Below are 23,666 nucleotides of genomic sequence, written 5' to 3' on the forward strand. Positions count from 1 at the left end.
TTTATTCCATTCTTTGAAACCTCACTATCATAATCAATAAGATTTAGTCGAAGAAATTAAAATTGAAAGTAAAACAAAAACTATCAAGAAGCAACATGAAAAACTGTCATAACTACAACAAACTCAAAATAGACAACAGCAGCAAGAACAACAGCTGCAATGACAGTAAAATGGTTGCGATATGAATTTAAGATAGTATTAAATTTTATAATGAAATATCCATAAAAAGCAAATAAATATATAACTGTCTTTATACATTTGAAAAGGAAAAATTAGTGTACTTTCGAACGAAACTACATGTTCGATGACATAACACTTCGATTTCTGCTTAAGACACAATGCCACACATCTTTGGAGAGGAGACAATCAATAATATCGATTTATACAAAAGGTAAAATGCTTCAAATCTGGAGGTGGTTTATTGTCGATTATATCGAGCTCGTACTTGACTAGTACTCTGTTTTATCGACCCCTGAAATGATGAAAGTTAAAACAAACCTTGATGGGATTCGAACTTAGAACGTGAATTAAATATCACATGACATTGTATCCGACGATCCTTATTCTGCCAACATATGTTTTATAATTATGTATCGCTCCGACCCCCGCAAAAAAAAAGAAGGAAAAATGTAAGGAAAGGCTCCACTCACACAGCGTTTTCAAAGTAAATATGATTCTAGCAAGAAATCAAAAATAAAATATTGACATAATCGTCCCTATTTCAGTACTTGTCTTATGACCCATGACAAGTGAAACCGAATCAGGAACTACGAAATAAGAAAACGAAATGAAACAGTCAGTTTCACAGCATTTTCATAGACAAAATTAATCGAGAGTGACCTTCTGAGATCATAGTCAAGATCTTGATGGAGTTCAATGGTACCGTCATGGTTGGTGAACTTAGGAAACTGGTAATGAGACAACGGGCTATGTAATGCGACCGTCCTTTGTAGTATTGGACGGAAGTGCCAACTATAGTTGATAGATGTTGACTATAATGACGGCGATGATGATAATGATGACGACGAGGATAATAATGATGACGATGATGATGATAATGACGACGACGAGGATAACAGTGACAACAACGATGATGATAATGATGACGATGATGATGATTAACAGTTTCACAGTAGTTGTTGTTTAACAATAGACCAACAAGGATCAAGCAAAACTATGATCAAAGACATTTTTACTGTGCCTATTTTATTATTCTTATAGTTATCTAGGACAAATATTCGGACATATCTTCCCTTTTAAAGACACAGGGTTGTGATTTGAAGGAGACTCGCCTGCTATTTTCAAAGAAATCGACTGACCATGTACAGATTTCCTCATTCCTTCATGTGCTTCATAACTTTAGGTAAATTTTGATTGACCAGTCATGTGACCCAAGACATTCCAAAAATGATACCTAGTCTTTTTAAAAAGTAATTACAGATACATTATTTAAACGTTCCTGTCTCTTTTAAGTTAGTGGTTGGGGTATAGTTTGAAGGAGATTAGGTTGCTGTTTCTAGCATATCGAGCAACCATATAAAGGATCCTTCGTGGCTTCGTTGAGCTTCACATTTGTCTATAAAGGTGCTTCTTTCCAATCTCCTGGTAGCACCTACGACTAAGTAGACAGCACAGTAGAGTGTAGAAATGCGTTAGCCAACAGCACTGAACAGCACTGAGCAAACCAGCGAGAGTGCTTCTACGGGGTCACTCGACCAGCTAGAAATAATGAACAAATCTCCATCGAAATAAACCCAACCGTCTTAGAAAAGGATACGTTAAATAATGTGTTCCTCGGATTCCAGGATATAAAGAAAAACATAGTCCACTGCTAAAATGTCCTTGAACACAAGTCTTTTCGATCTGAGCTGACCTAGGAATAAACATTACCAGAACCACGATGATGACGGCGACGACGGCGGCGGCGGCAATGACGACGATGATCCCCCCCACCACCACTACTACCACTTCTCAGTAGCTGTCTATCGACATGCAACAGATAGCAACAAAAACGTCCTCAAACCACGCTCTATTGTTATAAAAAAACACATTAGCTCAAATGGTACACAATGCTTTTACTACAGAAAAAAAAAATACAAAATATCATTGATCTGCTTGATCATGGCTGACCTGAGGCTAAACAATAACGTCATTCTTCAACAACAACAACAACAACAACAACAACTACTACTACTACTACTACTACTACTACTGCTGTTGCTACCACCACCACCACCACCACCACTACTACTACTACTACTACTACTACTGCTGCTGCTACTGCTGCTGCTTCTACTACCACTACTACTACCACTACTACTGCTGCTGCTACTACTACCACTACCACTGCTGCTGCTACTACTACCACTACTACTGCTACTACTACTACTACTACTGCTGCTACTACTACTACTACCACCACCACCACCACCACCACTACTACTACTACTACTACTACTACTACTACTACTACTACTACTACTACTACTACTACTACTGAATAATGTAGCCTTTCCTTTTTTTGTGAAATTTTGTTACACTGTGTAGTTGGGCTGGGGATGTTTTATAATTTAGTTAAAGGATGAAAAGTTGCGCTCATGACCTTTGCAGGGCTCCAAAGACTGATTGAGTCGGGGGAAGGAAGAAGAAAACACGTCTGATGGGTCGAGGGTTATTGGTAACTGGTATATCAGTCTTTATAGGCAACGTCTCGGCTCGAAGTCCGTGGCTATAAGCGTGTCTACTAAACTAATAGGATCGCACCTGTACAGTATTTGACCGTGGCCTTCCACTGGCGAACCACTTCCATTTGTATCCTTTAATAAACTGAAGCAAGAATTCTCAATATCAGAAGGCTGGCCTCCTACTTGAATTACAGATATGAAAGGCCAGAAAAAAAATTTGTGCCTCGGGGAAGGAAGCGAGTGCCTTCTATTTCACAGCCTTCTTGTCATGTCTTTGCAAACAGTGCCATAATAAAGAGAAAGTGCAGAAAGAAAGAAAGAAAAAAGTGCACCAAGACATCGAGGTACCTTAAGATAAGAAACCTGATCGGAAAGCTTCCAGCAAAATGAACTCTGCTAAAGGTATTCAAGAGCTTGGTGAGAATGTTATTGAACTGGATAACGCGTTAGGTCTTCTGCAGCATTTGATGATGATGATGCTAAGGGCTCTATATCGAGTTATTTACTGATCTCGTATCAGCACATACACACACGCAAGCACGCACGCACGCACGCACGCACGCACGCACGCACGCGCGCGCGCAAGGCTTCTTCCATCTTCCGTCTACCAAATACACTCATATGTTTTGATAAATCTGATTATATCTTAAACGTTTGGTTTCATGCGCACCTTAGCGAGTCAGAAATAATGAAATGAAGTGGTAACTTTGGGGGTCGTTCAGGGTACTGCAAAGATTGGGTACCTTTTAATTGGTCTGGATGTGGTTGGTGAAATGTTTGTTCAGGAGGTAGCGCCATATGGTTTGGCACTGTTGTCTACGACGTCCGTTCATACTGTCTAATATCAGTATATGTACACAAGCGTATACACACACGCTTGGTATGTGCATGCATACGTGTGTGTATACGTGAGTGTACGTGTATACACGTGTGTGTGTGTGTGTGTGTGTGTGTGTGTGTGTGTATAGAAATATAAGAAGCCAGACAAATCCAACAGGCACTGACAGATTGAACTCAGAATTTACATAAAACATCTGCAGAGGCTATGACGAAAGTTAGTCATAATATTGCGGTATATAAAAGAACAGCCTTTTGTTTCTAAATATAAAACTAGCGACTTGTCAGTCGTGAACATAATAATGAAATACAAGTACGGAACGGTGAGTCTTAGAATGATTTATACCTACCAACGAACAAGGAAAGGAAAGGTGGGTAGCGATTATCAACTGGCGTCTAACAAACATGATTATACTTCTGCTAAATACAACGTACTATATCTACAACAATTTTATCTGCATTAAAAAAAAAAATATATCTATTACAAATGATGTTGAAAAACCGCAAACGTCCTCGTGGTTGTTTATTCCCAGGTCAGCCGTAACAGAGCAGCCTTATTTATTAATTTATTTATTTATTCATTCATTTACTTATTTATTTGAATTTTATATTGCAAATAGTGAATAAAAGCGTCGTTGTTTATAAGTTTCCAAAGAACCAGTCGCTGGTTCACTACACTTCTGATAGTGAGAGGAAGAAGGGATTGTTTTCCAGCCAATTAACTCCTCATACACATAGCCATGCCTATGATCAAAGGTATTCAATCTGCTTATATATGAAGGATAACTACACTATCAAAGGTGTTTTTCGCTATCTTGAGACGGTAGCATGTGATTTAAGGGAGATTTAGTTGCTACTTTTTTGCAGATCAAGCGACTGTGTTGAAGCTCCCTTGTGAATAGAGTAAACAGAGGCAGCAGTGTAATACAGTCACCGACAAATCGTTGTATGTGCAGTCAAGGTACTTCGTTTAAAGATGCAGAGTTCACTTAACTGTTATAATTAAAATATGATGGGATAATATTCTGCTGTAAGAAGTGAGAGGACTGGAGAATCAACAAGTACTTTGCCAGTTTGCACTATAATAATGCGATTCTGGGTTCGATCACATTGCGTGGCATTTTGAGCAAGTATCTTTCTATCATAGCCTCATGTCGATCCAAGGAAGCGTTCTAAATAAAATTTGGTTGACGTAAAATATGCTGAGGCCTGGCAGATGGCTGTATCTTTACTTGGCGATAAACCTAGTTTATTGTCCTGTTTAACACCTCCACATGAGGAGATCTTGCAGATCCCATTTCTGACTTAAATGTAAAAAAGTAGTTTTCTCTGGTCAATGCTACTTCCGATGGGGGAAATACTTATATCCCATTCGTTGAAAACCCACCACAAAGTGGTGGCTTATGTGCCTCAGTGTCCCTGAGAGCTATATCAGCGGAGTGCAAGCTCTTGACAAGTCCTTCCATGCCGGACAGTAAAAGAATGGAGGTCATAGTAACATGGATCTCTTCATCTCAGAGATTAAAATGGGTTTGTATAGGGCCAACACCCATACCAAGAATAAAGAAAAGTTGCAGAAGCATCGATGACAATTCCAAACCAACACGACCTGAGAGAAGAAGGCCTTCCCTTAGGGACACGTATGAACAGGTCCTGAAGCGCAAATGGTGGAGGATAGGCACTCCTTAAGGAAACTAACATCCTGCATTACACGTCACCTGGAACCCACAAAGGAGGCGGAAGAGAGGACGCCTTAAAATAACTGGGGGAGACTGAGATAGCTGAAAAAGCAGGGATCCAACAGGAGAGAAGTAGAAAAAAACAGTGCAAAGTTGGTAACAGTAGAGAAAAGTCGCCGATGGCTTATGATCCACAGGGAGAAAAGGGCTTGAGTAAGTATCCGCTTAATGCGTGATGTAAACTGAACTTGAGTATCAACCTTGTGGAACTAGTAACAGATTTAAACTTGGTGAAATACCTCATTTTATAAAGTCTGGAGGTTCCTTGCTGAAAATTTTCAACAGATCTCACAAAAATTGAAAACAGGTACGTCTTTTAATTATTTTGTGGTCTCCTGCAGACTGTAAGCGCGTTTGGCTTATACCTAAATTATCTAAATCCGCCACTGTCTGGAATCTTGGGATTCATGAATGGATTAGCCTTTTCTTTTTGCGTTAACCAGAGAAGAAATAGTCTCGCTCGTGAAATTTTACAGGACCTCCGAAATTAGTGGTACTAGCAGTGAAGGTGGTGGTGGGGTGTAGGAGCAGGATAAACCGAGACTTATAGGTTGCTGCAATAGGATGTAGTCCATCAGGACAGCGAATTATCTGAAAGGAAACCTTTCCGAATACTTGCATCAAAATGAACTCTGCTAACAGCACGGAACAGTGAGGAGATGGAGCCAAATCGGGCCGCTAAGGTCATGCTGCTGCTGGATTTAAGTCTCTCACTGTTTAGAGCCATAGCAGTACTATTCGTGTAATGTTTTACTTTATAAATAACTCACTTCCATGTGTTGTTGGACCGAATAATACATATTTTTTTAAGAATCCAGAACCAAGGGATTATACTCGGCACACCATCTTTTAAAATATACAGCTAAAGAAGACATTTCTACCTGGTCACTCTACATGTTAGAAATATCAGCGAAATCACCTTCAAATCGTACCCTTCCATCTTAGTAAAAGAGCATTTTGGATAATGTGTGTCTGGCTTTGCTAAAGCCGGAAAACTTTTGAAAATAGGTCTGTTTGATCAGAATCAGCTCGGGGTAAAGAAAACAACAAATTTCATCTATCTGGACATTTCTGGAGCTACTATGTATGTATGTGTGTGTAGGGGTGTCTTCATAATGATTTTTGTATCGTCTTGGCTCAACAGCCATCACCGTTTGTTTTTACTGTCTTGTACTCACTGTCCTGTTCTTGTTAACACTTTCACCCTCCGCAAAAAATCCCAAATTTGATTTAATTTGCTTTGCGAGAAGGACTGTTTCAACGAAGTCGCGTATTGTCCTTGCCTTCGAAACGCGGAGTAGATAAAGCAGGGACAACTGACGAAGGGATATACTCTTTATATTGCATGTCCTGTTTCTCTGTTTGTTTTTTTCGTTGTTAGAAAAGAAGTTCGCTTTCTATGTTTTCGTTTTTATGTTTTCGTTTTTCATTGTGTTTTTTTGATGTCCTGTACCCATATATGCATGTATATATACATATATATATGTAGGTATGTACATATATGTATGTATATATGCATATATTTATATATGCATATATTTATATAATATTTATACACACAAGTATATATAGATGCGTGTGAATGTGTGTGTGTGTGTGTGTGTGTGTGTGTGTGTGTGTATTACATACACATATAGATGTATACACACACAGACACGCATATATACAAGGGAATTTCTGTATGTGGTGCATAGGTGTATATAGACTTTATGTACTGTGTATATAGATGCCTTTTCTAAGAGCATTATCGATGCACAATAAGGGAAATTGACAACAAAAACAGATTCCAGGTATTCTGAAAATCATTGAATATCTGAAATGAAATTTTTCTGACACCGTTTTCTGAAATAAATGATATTTGTAAATTATGCAAAGAATATGGTAATAAATAGGGAATCAGTAATCACGTGAGACTGTAGATTTTACGTCAGAGTGTCCCTCACCTAGAAGAATGCTGTGACAACAACTCGGGATCTTTCACTTCCCAGTGGTTTGTTGCGTACCCTGACACCAACCAAAGGTATTTCTACGCTCCTGCGCTCAGGTGCATTATCACCACAAATGCTTATTAATCCATTGCTGGGATCCTGACAGCATCAGAGTAGACTTAGGAACAATAGTGGCTAAGAGGTTGTTCCACACTCTCGAAAACCCTGGAATTCCCGATCCGAGCACTACATACATACATGCATGCATGCATGTATACATACACAAGCATATATATATATATATATATATATATATATATATATATATATATATATATATATATATATATATTGAAGTCGATTTGCCAACACAATGTGACAGTCTTACACAGGACGATGTTACTACTTTTTAACTTCAGGAAAACATCTTTTCCAGCTGGCTATGGACCATGTCTCGATAGCCAGCTAGAAAAGATGTTTTCCCGGGGTGAAAAAGTAGTAGCATTGTCCTGTGTTGGCAAATAGAGTTTACTATTCGGTACTGTTACTACATATTTCTCGAAGTTTCAGCATGTGGCACATTTGTGTTCCTCTTGGTTTTTCATAGTCTCTGGTCAAATTATTTTTTCATAGAATAGGTGGGGCTCTGCTAAATGATAATTAAGTTGTAGAGTAAGTTCTGATGGAAAGAGACTATAGAAAGTTTTTATTGAATAAAGCTGGAGTTGTGTCATTATTCAGACTTCAGTTATGTGCGTAAAACTTTGTAATATGGTGTGTTTATTTAGGTACGTGAACTTCAGATCTTGGGATTATTTTTAAGGTTCACAAAATAATCTAGGAAGGTGAAAAGGTTAGCTGGTCAGCAGATGTGTAAATAAGTTTAGTTGTTGTTGATGTTATTTAAACATTAATGGGGGATTCAACCTGCTTGTTCTGGGAAGCTGCAGCTCAGAGCAGGTTTTATTGTTCAGTTGGATGCATTTCGAACTAGTTAGTTCTCTTCAACACCAGTTCTTATGCATCCACCAGACCAATAAAAGCACTATTTTGATTTAATTGGGAATATTTTTTCTCCTTGACAAACTGCAGTGTAAAGCCTTCACAGGTTCAAATATCTCTCAAACATATTTGAACTTGTCAATATACAGTTTATATAAAGCTTATATACGTACAAACATTCGTATAAATGTATATACACATATACAAAATTACATTCATATATATATATATATATATATATATATATATATATATATATATATATATATATTATATATATATAAAACTTAGATAACTTAGATTGGTTTCGGCCATTATCAGCTCACGCCACGACTAACTCAATAGCAAACCAGGAAAAGTCTTTTAGCTAATTACTTCGGGATACCATAGACCACTCAAGCAGAGAGTTGTTAGTTGAGACGTATTCAGGTGGAGGTGGTTTATCCAGTATTTCCTCGAGGAATTTGTCCAGGTAGCGTTCGACCTTTGCAGGGGATGCATTGCACGGGGGCCTAGTCTTGGGTGAATTGTAAACATAATACCGATATCATTTGGATAATATTGGTGGAACATTTTCCACATGGTGCAAATAATGTATCGCTCACGGCGGAGTTGCAGAAAATAGAGCTTCAGCTGTTTAAGTCGAGCCTAATAATCAAGTCCCAGCATGCCATTTACTATTTCTTTTGTGATTGATATTTGTGACGCTTCGATCTTCATTATGTCTTGTTTTTTTTTTGTATGGATCCACAATGAGAAGCAGTATCCGAGGAGAGGCCGAGTGAATGTGGAGAAGAGAAGGATGATGGTTTCATGATCCCTAGATTGAAAAGTTCTGAGGATCCATGAGCATATTCTGCGGGCAACATCGACTTCTTTCTTGATGTGCACACTCCAGCTAAGGTTGCAGTCGACAGTTACACCTAAGTCTCTGATATTATCTGACGGTTCAAGTAGGTCTCCCGACGGCAGTGTATATGTTTGTTTGAGTGTGTCCTCTCTTCCAAAGTGGATGAGCTCAAATTTTTCTTCGTTCAACTGCATATTGTTCTTTTGTGCCTACTGGGTTCCTGCGCATAGGTCTGATTGGAGTTTAGAGTCATCTTCAAATATTTTTATGGTTCTATGTTCAATGGAATCTGCAATGTCATTGATGTAGACAATAAAAAGAAATGGACCCAGCACAGTACCCTGCGGGATTCCACTGATGACTTTTGCTGGTCTTGAGTGGATGCCATCAACCACGACATGCTGGGTCCTGTTTGTTAGGAAATACCAAATACATTGAAGTAGCTTTCCACCGACTCCAGCGTTGGATATTTTCCTTAACAGTATATTGTGGTCGACTCTGTCAAAGGCCTTACTAAAATCAAGGTATATGACATCCGCGTTGGAGCCCTCACTTAGTGCATTTAAGATGTCATCAAAGTGGTGAAGGAGCTGTGTTAGACAGTCTCTCCCACCACGAAAGCCATGCTGGATGCAATTTAAATGATTTTGTTCTAGGAAGGCTGTTATTCTTGATCTCAACACTCTCTCAAATACTTTGATGATAAGTGAGGTGAGATTGGACGGTTGTTTACAGGGAGCGATTTATTTCCCTTTTTAAAGATAGGAACGATTGACTGGGAGAAAAGGTTTTGAGGGATAAAACTGGCGTCCAATGATTTCCTCCAGAGATTTGCGAGAGGAGCTGCAAGTTGCTGTCTGCATTCCTTCAGCACTCTAGCAGGGAACCTGTCCGGACCCACTGCTGAATCAGGTTTGATTTCTTTTATTGCTGTTAGGATATCAGTGGCGTCGAAGGTTATGTTGGAAAGGCCATGTTGAGGATTCAAAGAAGCAAAGCTGTTTGAGTCAACTGAATCAGGGTCACTGAAGACAGAGCAGTATTGACTTTGCAGAATCTCAGCCATGTCTTTGGCATCACTGTGAAGGATGCCGTCTCCGTCAACCAGTGGACCGATAGAGGAAACTGTGGTCCTATGTGGTTTTACAAAGGAGTAAAAGACCTTAGGATTAGGTTGCTTTCGTTTAGTAGAATCGGCGAATATTAAGTGGAGTATTGTAAGATGCTCCTTAACGAAGTGGTAGGATTTTGAAATATGCTTTAGTTTAGATTCCACTTGTTTTGCTGTGCGATTGTCAAAGAGTGGGACAATTTTAGAAGCAACGTCACTGAGGCATGACGCTTGTGTGTTGGCTTTTTGTGAAAGGTCAAGCCAGCTGTTGAATAGAATAGCAATTTCATTTTCTGTCCAGTGAAGTTTCTTTTGGGCTACTTTGCTCATGGTGACAGTAGTTGCTGTCTTTTCTTTCGTTCGTTTTGCTAGGCAATAATTTAGGTGGAGAAAAAATAATTTTGAAAGTGAAGGGTGTTTGAGTTTTGCGAAATTATGTGATAGTTTAAAATATATAATCTTGTGTATGTGACCGTTAGTTTTAAACAGAAATATTCAAGTGAAATGTGATGGTGATAGTAGTTGCTGTAAAGTGATTTTATTTTGTTTGTTATGTCTTTTCCTTGGCTCGTTTTGCTAGTCAATAATTGTTCCTCACGCCGGAACAAAAAGAAAAATTAACGAGTCTGGGATCTGTTAACAAGTGTATGGAAAACAAATATGAAAAAAAAAAAATGCGTGCTAAGACCCTGGGAGGGGACTTTCGGAAAATTCACAAGATCCGATTTTTCCGTCATAAATTCGGGTAAAATGGATATATATTGATTTTTTTTACGGAATCCCACACTTTTGGTTATAGAGGATTCAATTCTGAAAAAAAAAAAAAAATTTCAAAATTTCATTATGTTTGTGAGATTTGGCTTTTATTTCTAGCATGTGGATAGCCTGCTCGAAGGCCTGAGAGTATATATTCTTTTATTTTCTTTTGAAAAATTGAAATTTTACAAACAAATTTTTTTCAGAATCGATCGTAATCTTCGTATTTTTCTACGTATTTCGCAAAAAAAGAAGAATTCCGGAAAAAGTGAAAAGTGAAGGGTGGAGGTGGGGGTTAAGAGGAATTCAAATTTTGAAAAGGCGATTTTTGAATTTTTTTTTTTTTCAGAATCAGATTCTCCTTAACCTAAAACGTAGGATTCCGTAAAAAAAAAAAATCGATATAAATCCATTTTACCCGAAGTTATGACGGAAAAATCGGATCTTGTGAATTTTCCGAAAATTCCTCCCCACCCTCCAGGGTCGTTAGCACGCAATTTTTTTCATATTCGTTTTCCATACACTTGTTAACACGCCCCCTCCCCCCGGCTGGTTAATTTTTTTTTTGTTCCCGGGTGAAGGTCTTTATATTGACCCAATAATTTAGGTGGTATTTTTTTTTTCTGTATGTGATGGAGAAAAAATGATTTCGAAAGTGAAGTGTCTTTGAATTTTGCGAAATTTTGTGATTAGTTTGATATGTATAATCGTGTATTTGTGGCCGTTAAATTTAAGCAGAAGAGTTTTAAACAGAGATATACGAGTGAAAAGTCAAAAGTATGTGTGTAAATTCTGACTGCTCAGTGAATTTAATAAAATCACAGGATGGATGTGTACGTGCGTATATATTTGATAAAATCACAGGAGAAATTTACACTGTACTCACGAGAAATTATTTGTTCTTCCATAGGTTATTGCAGGTACTATGGGATCAAATTTAAACTTCTGTTGGTTTCATATCGCAGCTTTCGCAAGAATTAGGAATTAAAAGATTTTGATATGTTTGATTTGAGTTGGTTTCTGTTTCTGCAACTACTTACTAAGCAGAGCGATGAAAAGACACGTCTGGTTGCCACGGCTAACCGCAAAACAAACGCGAGATGTGTGCGACTGTGAAATATATTTTAATTTCATTATGTCAGAGATAAATTTTGATAAATCTGATAAGATCAATTTCTTGGATGCACTTTGACCACAGTCTATGGGTCGTTGTCATGTGTTCTGGTAGTGGATGTATCCAGCAAATCGAGATTGTAGGGCGTGATATGTTCAATACCGCGTATGCCTTCCCTGGGTGTTCAAAACGGCCATACACCATCGGTACATGGAGTGCATGAGGCGGTTCACAAAAGCTATTGGCACCCTGAGGAAAGCTGCCTCCAGTTCCACACGAATGGTCAGCCTTGTGACCACCTGGTTCAACCGTCTCTGGATTTCATCCCACACGTGTTCAATTGGGTTCAAATTTGGGCTGAGAGTCGGCCACGGCATGGTTCTGATGTTGTGCTGACACAGGGAGGCCACTTTAAGCTATTTCTGATGATTGTCAAAGTTAGTCGTCAATTTTTGGTATGTAATTCGGTTATCATGAGACTATTATATAGTATTTATATTAATAATACATGTACATATACATATACATATACATATACATATATATACATGAATCAAGAGTGCGCCTATAACGCATCTCTGATAAAAATAGGTACCAAATCTACCGCAAACCTCATTTTACATTTTTCGTTTATGTGTTTACATATATACAATCTTATACGACGACGACGACGACGACGACCACCACCACCACCACGACCACCACCACCTTCACAAACATCAATACCAGGTTTATTTCTTTACACATTTTTTGCGTTCTTTTAAGTTTAAATTATTTATCGCTGAAGTTAATACTGTTGTTTTCGCTGTTTTGTTAGTTGTTTTTGTTGTTATATGTCATGGTAGTGGTCGTGGTTTTTGTGGTGGGTAGGCTTGCTGCTGATGTAACTGCTGTTATTCCACCCCACCCCACCCCACCCCACCCCACCCCCACCCCACCCCACCCCACCCCACCCCACCCACCCACCCCACCCCACCCCGCCCCACCCCACCCCACCCCGCCCCACCCCACCCACTGCTTTAAATCAATTTTTAGATATCTTTATTATCTCCTACCGTTTCATTTTTTCACCCGTTTTATCAACACTGTTATCGTCGTAGTCTTCGTCATCATCATCACTATCATCATTGTCACTGTCGTCGTCGTCAGCAGCACCACCACCATCACCACCACCACCACCGCCATCGTCGTCATCATCATCATCATCATCATCATCATCATCATCATCATCATCATCATCATCATCATCACCATCCTCGTCGTCGTCGTTGTCGTCGTCGTCATAACCATCGCTAATTTGAACATCTCTGTCATCGATGCAACATCACATCATAACCTCTGCTACTAATGTCACTAGTCTTATCCTTTGTTAACAAAAACGAAAGGAAGTAGATTTTGAGAGTGATGGACTGCCAGCTGTGCTATCGGGCAAAAACAGAAACTCTACGTAGTCTCTCGACCAGCTAGAAAGAACAACCAAATCTTCTCCGAATCATACCTTATCGCTTAAAAAAACCCCAAAAAACACGTAAAGGAAACATTTGGATATTGTAGTCCTACATATACAGGGTCTGTATATGTAGGATTACGTTATCTAAATTGATAACATAATTGGTCAGGAAGACGGGGGAATGTGTCCATAGCTTTCACGGACCCTACGAAACCGATGTTGTTAATATTCTTTATGAACAATTTGTAAGTCGACAGCAGGTGGAAAATCATGTGAAGGTACGGAATTCTAAAGAGCCTGCATTCTGACGAAGAAGGAATGGTCGATGGAGTTAGAGCGGGGCGTCAGAGTGAACAAAATATGGGTGATGAAAGAAGGAAAGATGAGTTGAGAGTGACTGAGCGGTTAGGCACGAAACTAGTAAGTGTTGTGGAGCAGAGACCATTGCTGTAGCGGTAGAAAAAGCAGAGTGAGGAAACATTTCAATCTCTCTCTCTCTCTCTCTCTCTCTCTCTCTCTCTCTCTCTCTCTCTCCCCCTCCCTCCCTCCCTCTCTCCCCCTCTCTTATATATCCTCGACTGAGGATAGGAAGCTCCGAATGACCCGTCCTTGTTTTTTTCGTTCCTTTTTTGTATCGTCTAACTGTACAAATGTTTTGTTGTCGACTGTTATGTTATTGTTCCATTTTTTGTTTTCCTTTTTATATATACATATAGTGGCGTACGTACACTTTTGGACTCCTGTATGTAAATATATATATATATATATATATATATATATATATATATATATATATATATATATAAATTCTGTACGACTCTCTTATTCTTTCTCTTAACCCCCTTCACACTTTCTTCATTCTTTCCAATTTTCTTTTTCTCCCTCCCCCTCTCTCACATTTCTTGGCCTTTCCTTCATTCTCACTTTCCGTCCTCTTTTACCTCACTCTGTTCCTTTCTTTTCTTTTTCCCTCTTACCCCTCCTTAATTCTTCAATCCCTCTGCCCCTACCTCTCCCCTCTCTTTCTACGTGACCGATGTTCCACCAAGCCTGACCTTTCTTTCTTGATTCGACTACCATCCGTGTAGCATGACTGTCATCTCTTATGCCCTGCCGTAAGGCTTCACTTCCACACACGGCAGCTTAATTTAATTCGTCCTTAGTCGAAAGACACCCGTTGTTAAGGTCCTATTGCTTGTATTTGTAATTGTGTACCATTTCTCCGTTTTTCCGTCCTTGTTTTCGTATAAATTCACTTGCTTTCTTCCAAGGAATCTAGTGCTCTTAGCTTAGATTTTCTCGGGGCCCGCCGGATTGGAGCAGTCTCGAGTGTAACCGGCCGAAACTGCTAAGATAATCTGGTCCTCGACTGAGGATAGGAAGCTCCGAATGACCCGTCCTTGTTTTTTCCTGTCCTTTTTTGTATCGGCTAACTGTCCGGATGTTTTGTTGTTGCTTGTTACGTTCTTGTTCCATTTTTTGTTTTCTTATATATATCACTCTCTATCTATTTATCTCTCAGAGAGGGAGAGAAAGACAGAGAGAGAGAGAGAGAGAGAGAGAGAGAGAGAGAGAGAGAGAGAGAGAGAGAAAAGAGAGAGAGAAAGAGGGAAAGAGAGAGAGAGAGAGAAAGAGAGAACGAGGGAGAGAGAAAATGAGTGATAAACTGTCATTGTGAGTGGCCTCCTGCCAACCAGTTAAGTGACCTTTCTTTGGGTGCGGTTGTCAGGCTGGTTATGGTAATTAGGCAGGTAAGAAGAAACAGCGGTAAGAAACCGAGTTCTTAGACATAAATGATCCTACAATAAAGGGTAGATATTTCCATATATGTATAATTTTAAAGAGGCATATTTTACATTTATACAAGTTAATTATAGTGAAAAGCATTTGCGATATTTAAAACTTTACTATACTTAGGATAAAAACAATATTTTAGCTGACACTGTTATATGATATATGTACATAGTTATTAAAAACAGGATAAGGCAGGTAAGATATGAATGTATGTGGCATTACAACATACGTTTGATTTACTCTTTGCGGAACATGGTATACAAAGTATGTTATGCAAAACAAGTTGAAGAAAGTAAAAATACATTTCGTGGAACAAAGCGATTGAGTTCTGTGTAGCATTCAAAATGATCTACTCGAGTATTCAATACCATAACTTTATGCAACACCGGTTTAAATTTTTTGAACGTTTGAAAATGCAATTTGGCGGGAAATTTACAAAATTTTTCTTTAAAGTCGCCACAGCTAATTGCTACATGCCAGCCGACAGTGATCGGCTGGCATGTAGGCTCACGGAGCCAGTCGTGGCTTTTATGGAAATATAGTTGGGCTGGAAATTGGAGTGTGGTGGTTCGAATCTAGGCAGAGACCTACTACACGATCTAGGAACTTCATGCCAACCAATTAAACGGCCTTTCTATGGGCATGGTCTAGGATATCTTTGTTTTATGTTGTACATTGATGTTGTGAAATAAATGCAGAAATGCTCATGCACATATGTGAACTGAAACAAATGACGGATCCTCCGTCGGTTTCGACGATATGTATTCAGAAATTCGATCGACTGAACTACCTACTCAGTAAATTAACGTATAAATGGCTGCGTATGCTGCTAGCGTAAATTCTCTGGTCGAATCAACGTCACACAAGGCGTGACAAAGCTTGATCTTTGAATATCAGGTATAATCCATCCGATGGGTCTCCATGCAGTTTTCGTCTACCCAATTTCGTTCACGAAGCTTGGGTCGATATTTATATAAAATTGTTTAGTAACTCCGTAGACAACAGAACAATATACTGCATTCATTGACTCCTCACTACTCGACATAATGAACAAGGAAACGTCATTATTTTCTTTCCTTTCCTCAGTATTTTTCTCGCTTTAACCTGTCACGAGGCTCAGAGAGTGGTACTGGTGTTGTACAGGTGTTTGTCACTATAATCCAATGACGAACAGTTGTTTCTTTATGGTGATCTCATGTGTAGTTCCATTTACTGAAAGTCCTATGGCAACAGAAGAGGTGCAACGTGTACAGACCTTAACCAGTTGGACCGCATTGACCAATTTTTTTAAAAAAATGGTAGGTATGAGTTCAATCTGCTGGTAAGTATGATTTCAATCTGCAGAGGTTCTTTGTTGTTTTGTTGAAACATTCGTGGTCGAAAGAGCTCTTTTAAAACCTGGTCTCAAATTTTGGCACAAGGCCAGCAATTTCGGGGGAGGGGCCAAGTCCATTAAATGAACCCCAGTGCTCAACTGGTACTTATATCGATCCGAAAAGATGAAAGACAAAGTCGACCCCAGTGGCATTTGAACCCTTTACATAAAGACGAACGAAATGCCGCTTGGCATTTTGCCCGGCTTGCTAACGATTTCGCCAGCTCGCCGCCTTAAAACCTGAAAGTAATATTGTTTTCAAATTTTGGCACAAGGTTAACGATTTTGGGGGAGGGGGTAAGTCGATTATATTGACCCTAGTGCTAAACTGGTATATATTTTATCTACCCTGAAAGGATGAAAGGCAAAGTCAACTTCGGCGTAATTTGAACTCAGAACGGAAAGACGAACGAAATGCCGCTAAGCATCTTGTCCGGCGTGCTAACGATTCCGCCAACTCGCCACCTTACTTAAAAATAATACTAAAAGGAATAAAGGGACAAAGTAAAGGTGAAAAAAGAAAAAAAAAATGAATGCATTGGCCTAATAACATTTGAAGTGGGATTGGGTAACTTTTTCGACATGTATAAGTGTGACATGTAAGCCTATTATGATAAAATGTCATTTAGGTGGCAGAAATGTCATATTTCTTTTCAAAATCTCCCTCTCCACACACGTACACACACACACACATGTATACAACGGACTTCCACACTGTTTCCGTCTACCAAAACAGTAGAAGATATTTTCCTAAGGCACCGCACAGTGGAACTGAATCTGAAGCCCACATCATTGCAAAGGAAGCTTCTTAATCGTACGTTTCAAACAAACAAACAAACAAACAAAAAAGACTGTTTGAGTCACCAACAAATTCTGTTTGAGAAGACCAGAACGTTTTCGAAATTATAGAAAACCGAGTGTACACACAGTTTCGCATATCCGCGCGACATGCAACAAATGACAACTTTTTCGTTATGTGTGTGTGTGTGTGTGTGTGTGTGTATGCGTGTGAATGTGTGAATGTGTGTGTGTGTGTGTGTGTGTGTGTGTGCGTGCGCATGCGAATAAATATAAATGATATTACATTCTGTTTTATAAACAAATTATTGAAAGAGAGAGTAGAAATTATTAAAAAGGAAACAGATGTCGACAGAGACTTATTGCTTCAGTTGCTGGGCGCGAAATCAAGGGACGGTACTTTGCTGCTATGTTTCTGTGTGGTTCCCATCCCAGGGGCGGACCCAAGGGCGGGGGGGGGGAGCTTGAGCGGCACGTGATACCCTGAAGAAAAGAAGTGCGGTCTTCTAAATAATCTTATTACGCCCTTTTCTCCTGGAATTGTATTCCCTTCTGACCTTGTGCCCCCCCTTCGAAAAATTCCTGGGACCGGCCCTACATCCCTACATACAAAACAAAAGAAACATTCTTAATTTATGTACACACACACACACACACACACACACACACACACACACACACACAAACACACACACACACACACACACACACACACACACACACACACACACACACACACACACACACACACATGCGTGGATACACACGCAGGCTCGCGCACGTTCACACAAAGACAGAAGCATTCAGATCTTGTTAAATTTTTTCCAACTACTTGAACTTTTTCAAAGTGTCACTAGATTATTCTCAAAACATGTAGTTCTAATAAGGAAGTCACAAGCAGTTAAAATTATGTAATTTTAACCAATCGAATCCTCGATTGCTGAATATACTGGAAATCGTGACTGTCCCCATGAGAACAATGTGCAATCCTTTTTGTTTTGTTTTAATGTTATGGTGTAGTTTAAAGAAGATTTAACTGCTATTTCTAGCAGGTCGAAAGACCAGGTAAAAGTTTCGTGTGTATTGTTCCTATAGAGACATGTCACCACTTCCGGTATATTTAGCAATGGCGACTTCAATTGGTTAAAATTGTATAATTTCTAATGCCTATAACTCTTTTATTGATAATTTCTAGAGAATGAATGCGATTTGCGTCACTAGCCTGCAAAAACAACATTTGAACTACAAGTTTTGAAAAATAATCTGGGAAAATTAGAAAAACTTCAAGTGGTTGGAAGAAATTTAACAAGATCCAAGCTTTCATAATCAAAGTCATCTTTAGAACACGAGTAGATTGCACACACACACACACACACACACACACACACACACACACACACACACACACACACACACGCACACGCACGCACACACACACACACACACACACACGCACACACACACACACACACACGCGCGCATACACACACACGCACACAATACAACAAAAAAAGCTGTCATATATGTCGCATGCAAAGTTGTAATTATTTGATTTTCGATTTTCGAAAATTTCGAAATTGAAAAGGGTGGCAATTTCTTTTTTTCTTTTTTTTTTCTCAGAATAGTTATCTTACACTTGAAAACATAAACGAGAAGAAATTGTTGAGAAATATCAAAAAAAACCCCAAAGAGTTACTTACAGCCGGTAATTTATAATAATGCTTCGATCAAAACTCCGCCCATCATTTTGGTAAGAATACATGCTATTTGGCTTTTAAAAATTCTACCGCCACTTAGATCAGAAAAGGACTACCTTGTGTATGACACGTTTAAAATTAAGAAAAAATTGTAATACGAGGGACCAACCCTGAGCAGACTGTATTTTGATGCCCTTACAAGGATGTGTTCATGTATGTATGTATGTATGTATGTATGTATGTATGTATTTATGTATGTATGTACATATGCGTGCAAATTGTATGTTTTGTTTTATGAATGCCTTTTCATGCATGTACTTGCGTATCTGGACATGCTCATATATATTTAAATGATTATTATGTATGTATGTACGTATGTATGTGTGTTTGTGTGTGTGTGTGTGAGCGTACGCGCGCCTGCATACATATGTTTGTGTGTGTGTGTAAGTGCGTGTGTGAGTGTCCACGCGTGTATATTGTTTTTGCATTTGGTTGGCAAAAGTTTTGATGCGCAATCGTTCAGTCAATCAATCAGACAGCTAGGTTTATCAAAGACCCTTTGTCGCCATTCGCGACATCCTCAAATAGTCGATTATTTAACTAGTTAAATGGTTAACCAAATTACTGCTCATAAAAAAGTAAGTGAAATAAAACCAGTGTCCGTTGTTATAATTAGCATAACAATTCTTCCGAGATACAACCGTGTATGTATATATGTATATATATATGTATATGTATATATATATATATATATATATATATATATATATATATATATATATATATATATATATATATATACATATATATATATATATATATACATACACATATATATATATATATATATATATATATATATATATATATATATATATATATATATATATATATATATATATATATATATGTACATATGAATTTCCGTGTGTGAGTGTTATGTATGTGAAATTTCTTTAAAGAGGAAAGTCAGCTAAAATAAGAATAAAGTGCTTTTACATTTTATTGAACAGGAAATTAAAGTGTTTTGCTTCCCAACTACATGGTTCTAGCTTCAGTCCCACGGTATGGCATCTTGGGCAAGTATCTTTTAGTGTAGCCTCGAGCCGACCAAAGCATTGCGAGTGGATTTCGTAACGTGTGTGTGTGTGTTTGCGTGCGTGCGTTTGTGTGTATATCTATGTGTGTGTGTGTGTCTTTGTGTTTGTTTGTCCTCAGTACCACTTGACAACCGGTGTTGGTGTATTTACGTCCACGTAACACTAGCGGTTCGGCAAAAGACACCGACAGAATAAGTACTAGACTTAAAGAATAAATCCTTGGGGTTCGATCTGTTTGACTATCCCTCTCACCCACTATGGCCTCAGTCATGAAACAAGAAAAGCAAAATAAAAAAATGTATATATATATATATATATATATATATATATATATATATATATATATATATATATATATATATATATATAAATTTGTACAGGAGTTATGGAATAGAGTAGGAAAAATCCGGGCTGCATATGTTTCATAGCGAGTATATATATATATATTCTCTTTCTACTTCGAAGACACCAAACACATGACATGACGCTCCAAAGCAAGTGATGATCTGGACTCGAGTTGCCTGTCCGCTCAGCCAGTTTTGGATATATATAACTGTATTGATAATATATCTATGACAATATTCTGTTTTCTATTGATCGCCAGTCATTCTATCCGACGCCTTTATAATTTCTATGATCCCATGTAATAACAATAGTTAGGAGAAACAACAACAACGACAACATCTGTCATAACAATCAGACTACCAATGGAAATAGCATAGGAAAAATGATCAATATTATTTCCAGTTAACATATTTATTGCTCTGTGCATTAAATATGTTAACACTAACATATACAAAGAAAACAAACCAACCTGCTATCCATTCATCCATCCATCTAGCCTGCCACCCACCCACCAGCCAGCCAGCCAGCCAGCCAACCGGCTAGCCAGCTAGCCAACAACCAACGATCCTACAAGTGAACCCATCAATCGGCCATGCAGTCAAACCATCAAAGCAACCAGCTAGCCAACTGTCCATCTGTACGTCCGTCCGTCTGGCTGACCTTCCGTTCGACCATCTGTACGACAATCCATCCATCCATCCATCCATCCATCCATCCATCCATCCATCCATCCATTCAGCCAGCCAGCCAGTCATCCTGCCATCCAGCCAGCGAGCCAACAACCAACGACCCAACTAGTGTACCTACCACACGACCAGGCAGTCAAACCAACCAACTAGCCAACCGTCCATCAGTACGTCCGTCTGTCTGATCTCCCATTTGACTATGTGTCTGTCTGTCCGTCCGACATTCCGTCTGACCATCTGTCCGACTATCCATCCATCCATCCATCCAGCCAGCCAGCCAGCCATCCACCCAGTCGGCCATCCAGCCATCCAGCCATCCAGCCAGTCAGCCAGCCAGCCAGCCAGTCGGCCATCCTGCTATCAAGCTCTCCAGCCATCCAGCTATCCAGCCAACTCGGCAGCTAGCCAATAGCCAACGATCCAACAAGTGAAAAAAAAACAAAAAAAACACACGACCAGGCGGCAGTCAAACCAACCAACCGACCAACCAGCCAGGTAACCGTCCACCTGTCTGACCGTCCGTCTATCCGTCCAACCTTCCGTTCGACAATCTGTCCGTGCGCCCGTCCGACCTTCCGTTCGACGATCTGTCCGTCCGTCGGTCCGTCTTTCAGTCAGACCATCTAACTGACCGTCCGTCCATCCATCAATCCATCCATCCATCCATCCATCCATCCATCCGGCCAGCCAGCCAGCCAGCCAGCCAGCTAGCCAGCCAGCCAGCCAGCCAGCCAGCCTGTCAATCGACCACCCACCTACCCATCAATCCAGTCAGCAAAATTTTCCCTCGTTATTTACTCTACTAAAACATGTAACAATCTCTAGGTGGTCGGTCAATCTATTAGAAATTGCAATCAAATATCACACCCTGCCGTCTTAAGAAAAGAAAAAAAAAAGAAAACACCCAACAAAAAACAAAAACGAAGACGTATTGAATAATATCAATATAATTTCTTGACCCCCTCCTCCTTAAAAAAAAAGGAAGAAGGAAGAAAAGAAAAGGTAAGATGTCTTTGCAGAAATGTTTTTGATTTGATCATGGGTCTGCACTGCAAAGCATCAATAACAATGAAAAGAACTAGAATAATGTCAAAGTGCTGATTGATATTCACGAATGAGAGAAGCTAGTTTAATACAAGGATAGATAGATGGATAGGTAGATACATTTCTTTTATTAGCCACACAGGGCTCAACAAAGATGGGACAAATACAATGTAGAGCTTTTCTTTTTGGGAGGGAGAAGGAAAAACAAAAAAAAGTAGGGGGTGTCGATCAAAAGGGATCGTAGGAAGGGGAAAAAAGGGGGGAGTTCGATTAAAAGGGATCGAGAAAAAAAAAGAAAAAAAAAGAAAAAAGTGATCAATAGGGATCGTGTATCACAGTAATGTTCTCGTGTAAAAAAAGGGAGGACAGTTTAGGTTTAGCCGTGGAAAGAAAAGCCTACGGAAAAGACCACGGTAACCTTGGTCAATATTGTCATTGTTATTGAAGAAACTATAACAGTAAGTGACTCTCTTTTGCCTTTTTAAAAAAATTTTTTTTTACTCCTTTATAGTGTTATACTCAAGGTGGCTCCGTCATTCACACGTAGATAGATAGATAGACTAACAGACAGACAGACAGACAGATAGATAGATAGATAGATAGATAGATAGATAGATAGATAGATAGATAGATGGATGGATGGATGGATGAACAGATGACAATAGAAGCGATGATAAAGATGAGGTAGATTTTATTAACTTACCAAGGAGCAACTGTTTAATTTTTTTACTAAGTTTATCTCGGCGGGTTGGATTGTTCAGGATAAAAAGTGGTGGTGGTGGTTATTTTTGATGTTGGTAGCAGTTCTTGATGTTGCTGGTGATGATGGTGATGCCGGTGGTGTGGTAGCGGAGTGAGCTCTTGTTGATGGTAGATGAAATGATAGTGATGCTGGTGGTGGTGGTGGTGGTGGTGGTGGTGGTTTTGGTTGTTATTGTTGTTGTCGGTAGTAGTAGTAGTAGTAGTAGTAGTAATATTGGAGATTATGGTGATGGTGGCTAGAATGGAGGTAGCATGTTTTAAGTGATGGTGGTGGTGATAGTATTTATGGGGAGGTGGTTATGGTGGGGGTGGGTGGTAGATGTTGTGTGGTGGTGGTGGTAGAGTGGTAATTATGATGGTTGCAGTGGTTGTTATTGTGGTAACGATGGTGGTTACGATGGTGGTGAGGTATTAATTCGGAGTTGGTAATAGTGATTATACTGATTATACTGATGGTGGTGGTGGTGGTGGTGGTGGTTATTATAATAGTAGTAGTAGTTATAGTGGTGGCTGTGCCGGTGGGAAGGGAGAGAGAGGGAGGGAGGGAGAGGTGGGAGGAAGGCGGAGAGGTACGAGTTGATGATTGGGTGATTT

The 23,666-nt window shown here is 39.2% G+C and overlaps 1 protein-coding gene across 5 annotated transcripts in view; it reads right to left on the reverse strand.

Annotated features, from left to right (window-relative positions):
* The window catches only part of LOC106875132 (beta-1,3-galactosyltransferase 5), a 113,204-nt gene that overhangs the window by 2,002 nt on the left and 87,536 nt on the right, over positions 1 to 23,666 (reverse strand). The window contains exon 1 of one of the 5 annotated variants that reach the window (XM_089350886.1): positions 23,014 to 23,227. The exons of 3 other annotated variants lie outside the window; for them this stretch is intronic. Coding sequence is in view for 1 of the 2 variants with exons in the window: in XM_014923120.3 (XP_014778606.1) it covers positions 11,794 to 11,815 (22 nt within the window). In the remaining variant the exon portion in view is untranslated. Of the gene's footprint in view, positions 1 to 11,793; positions 12,672 to 23,013; positions 23,228 to 23,666 lie in introns of those variants that run through there. One more of the 5 variants, XM_014923120.3, reaches the window with a different exon arrangement.

Source organism: Octopus bimaculoides, chromosome 4 (genome assembly GCF_046866305.1).
Source record: "Octopus bimaculoides isolate indiv1 chromosome 4, ASM4686630v1, whole genome shotgun sequence".
Classification (NCBI taxonomy): domain Eukaryota; kingdom Metazoa; phylum Mollusca; class Cephalopoda; order Octopoda; family Octopodidae; genus Octopus; species Octopus bimaculoides.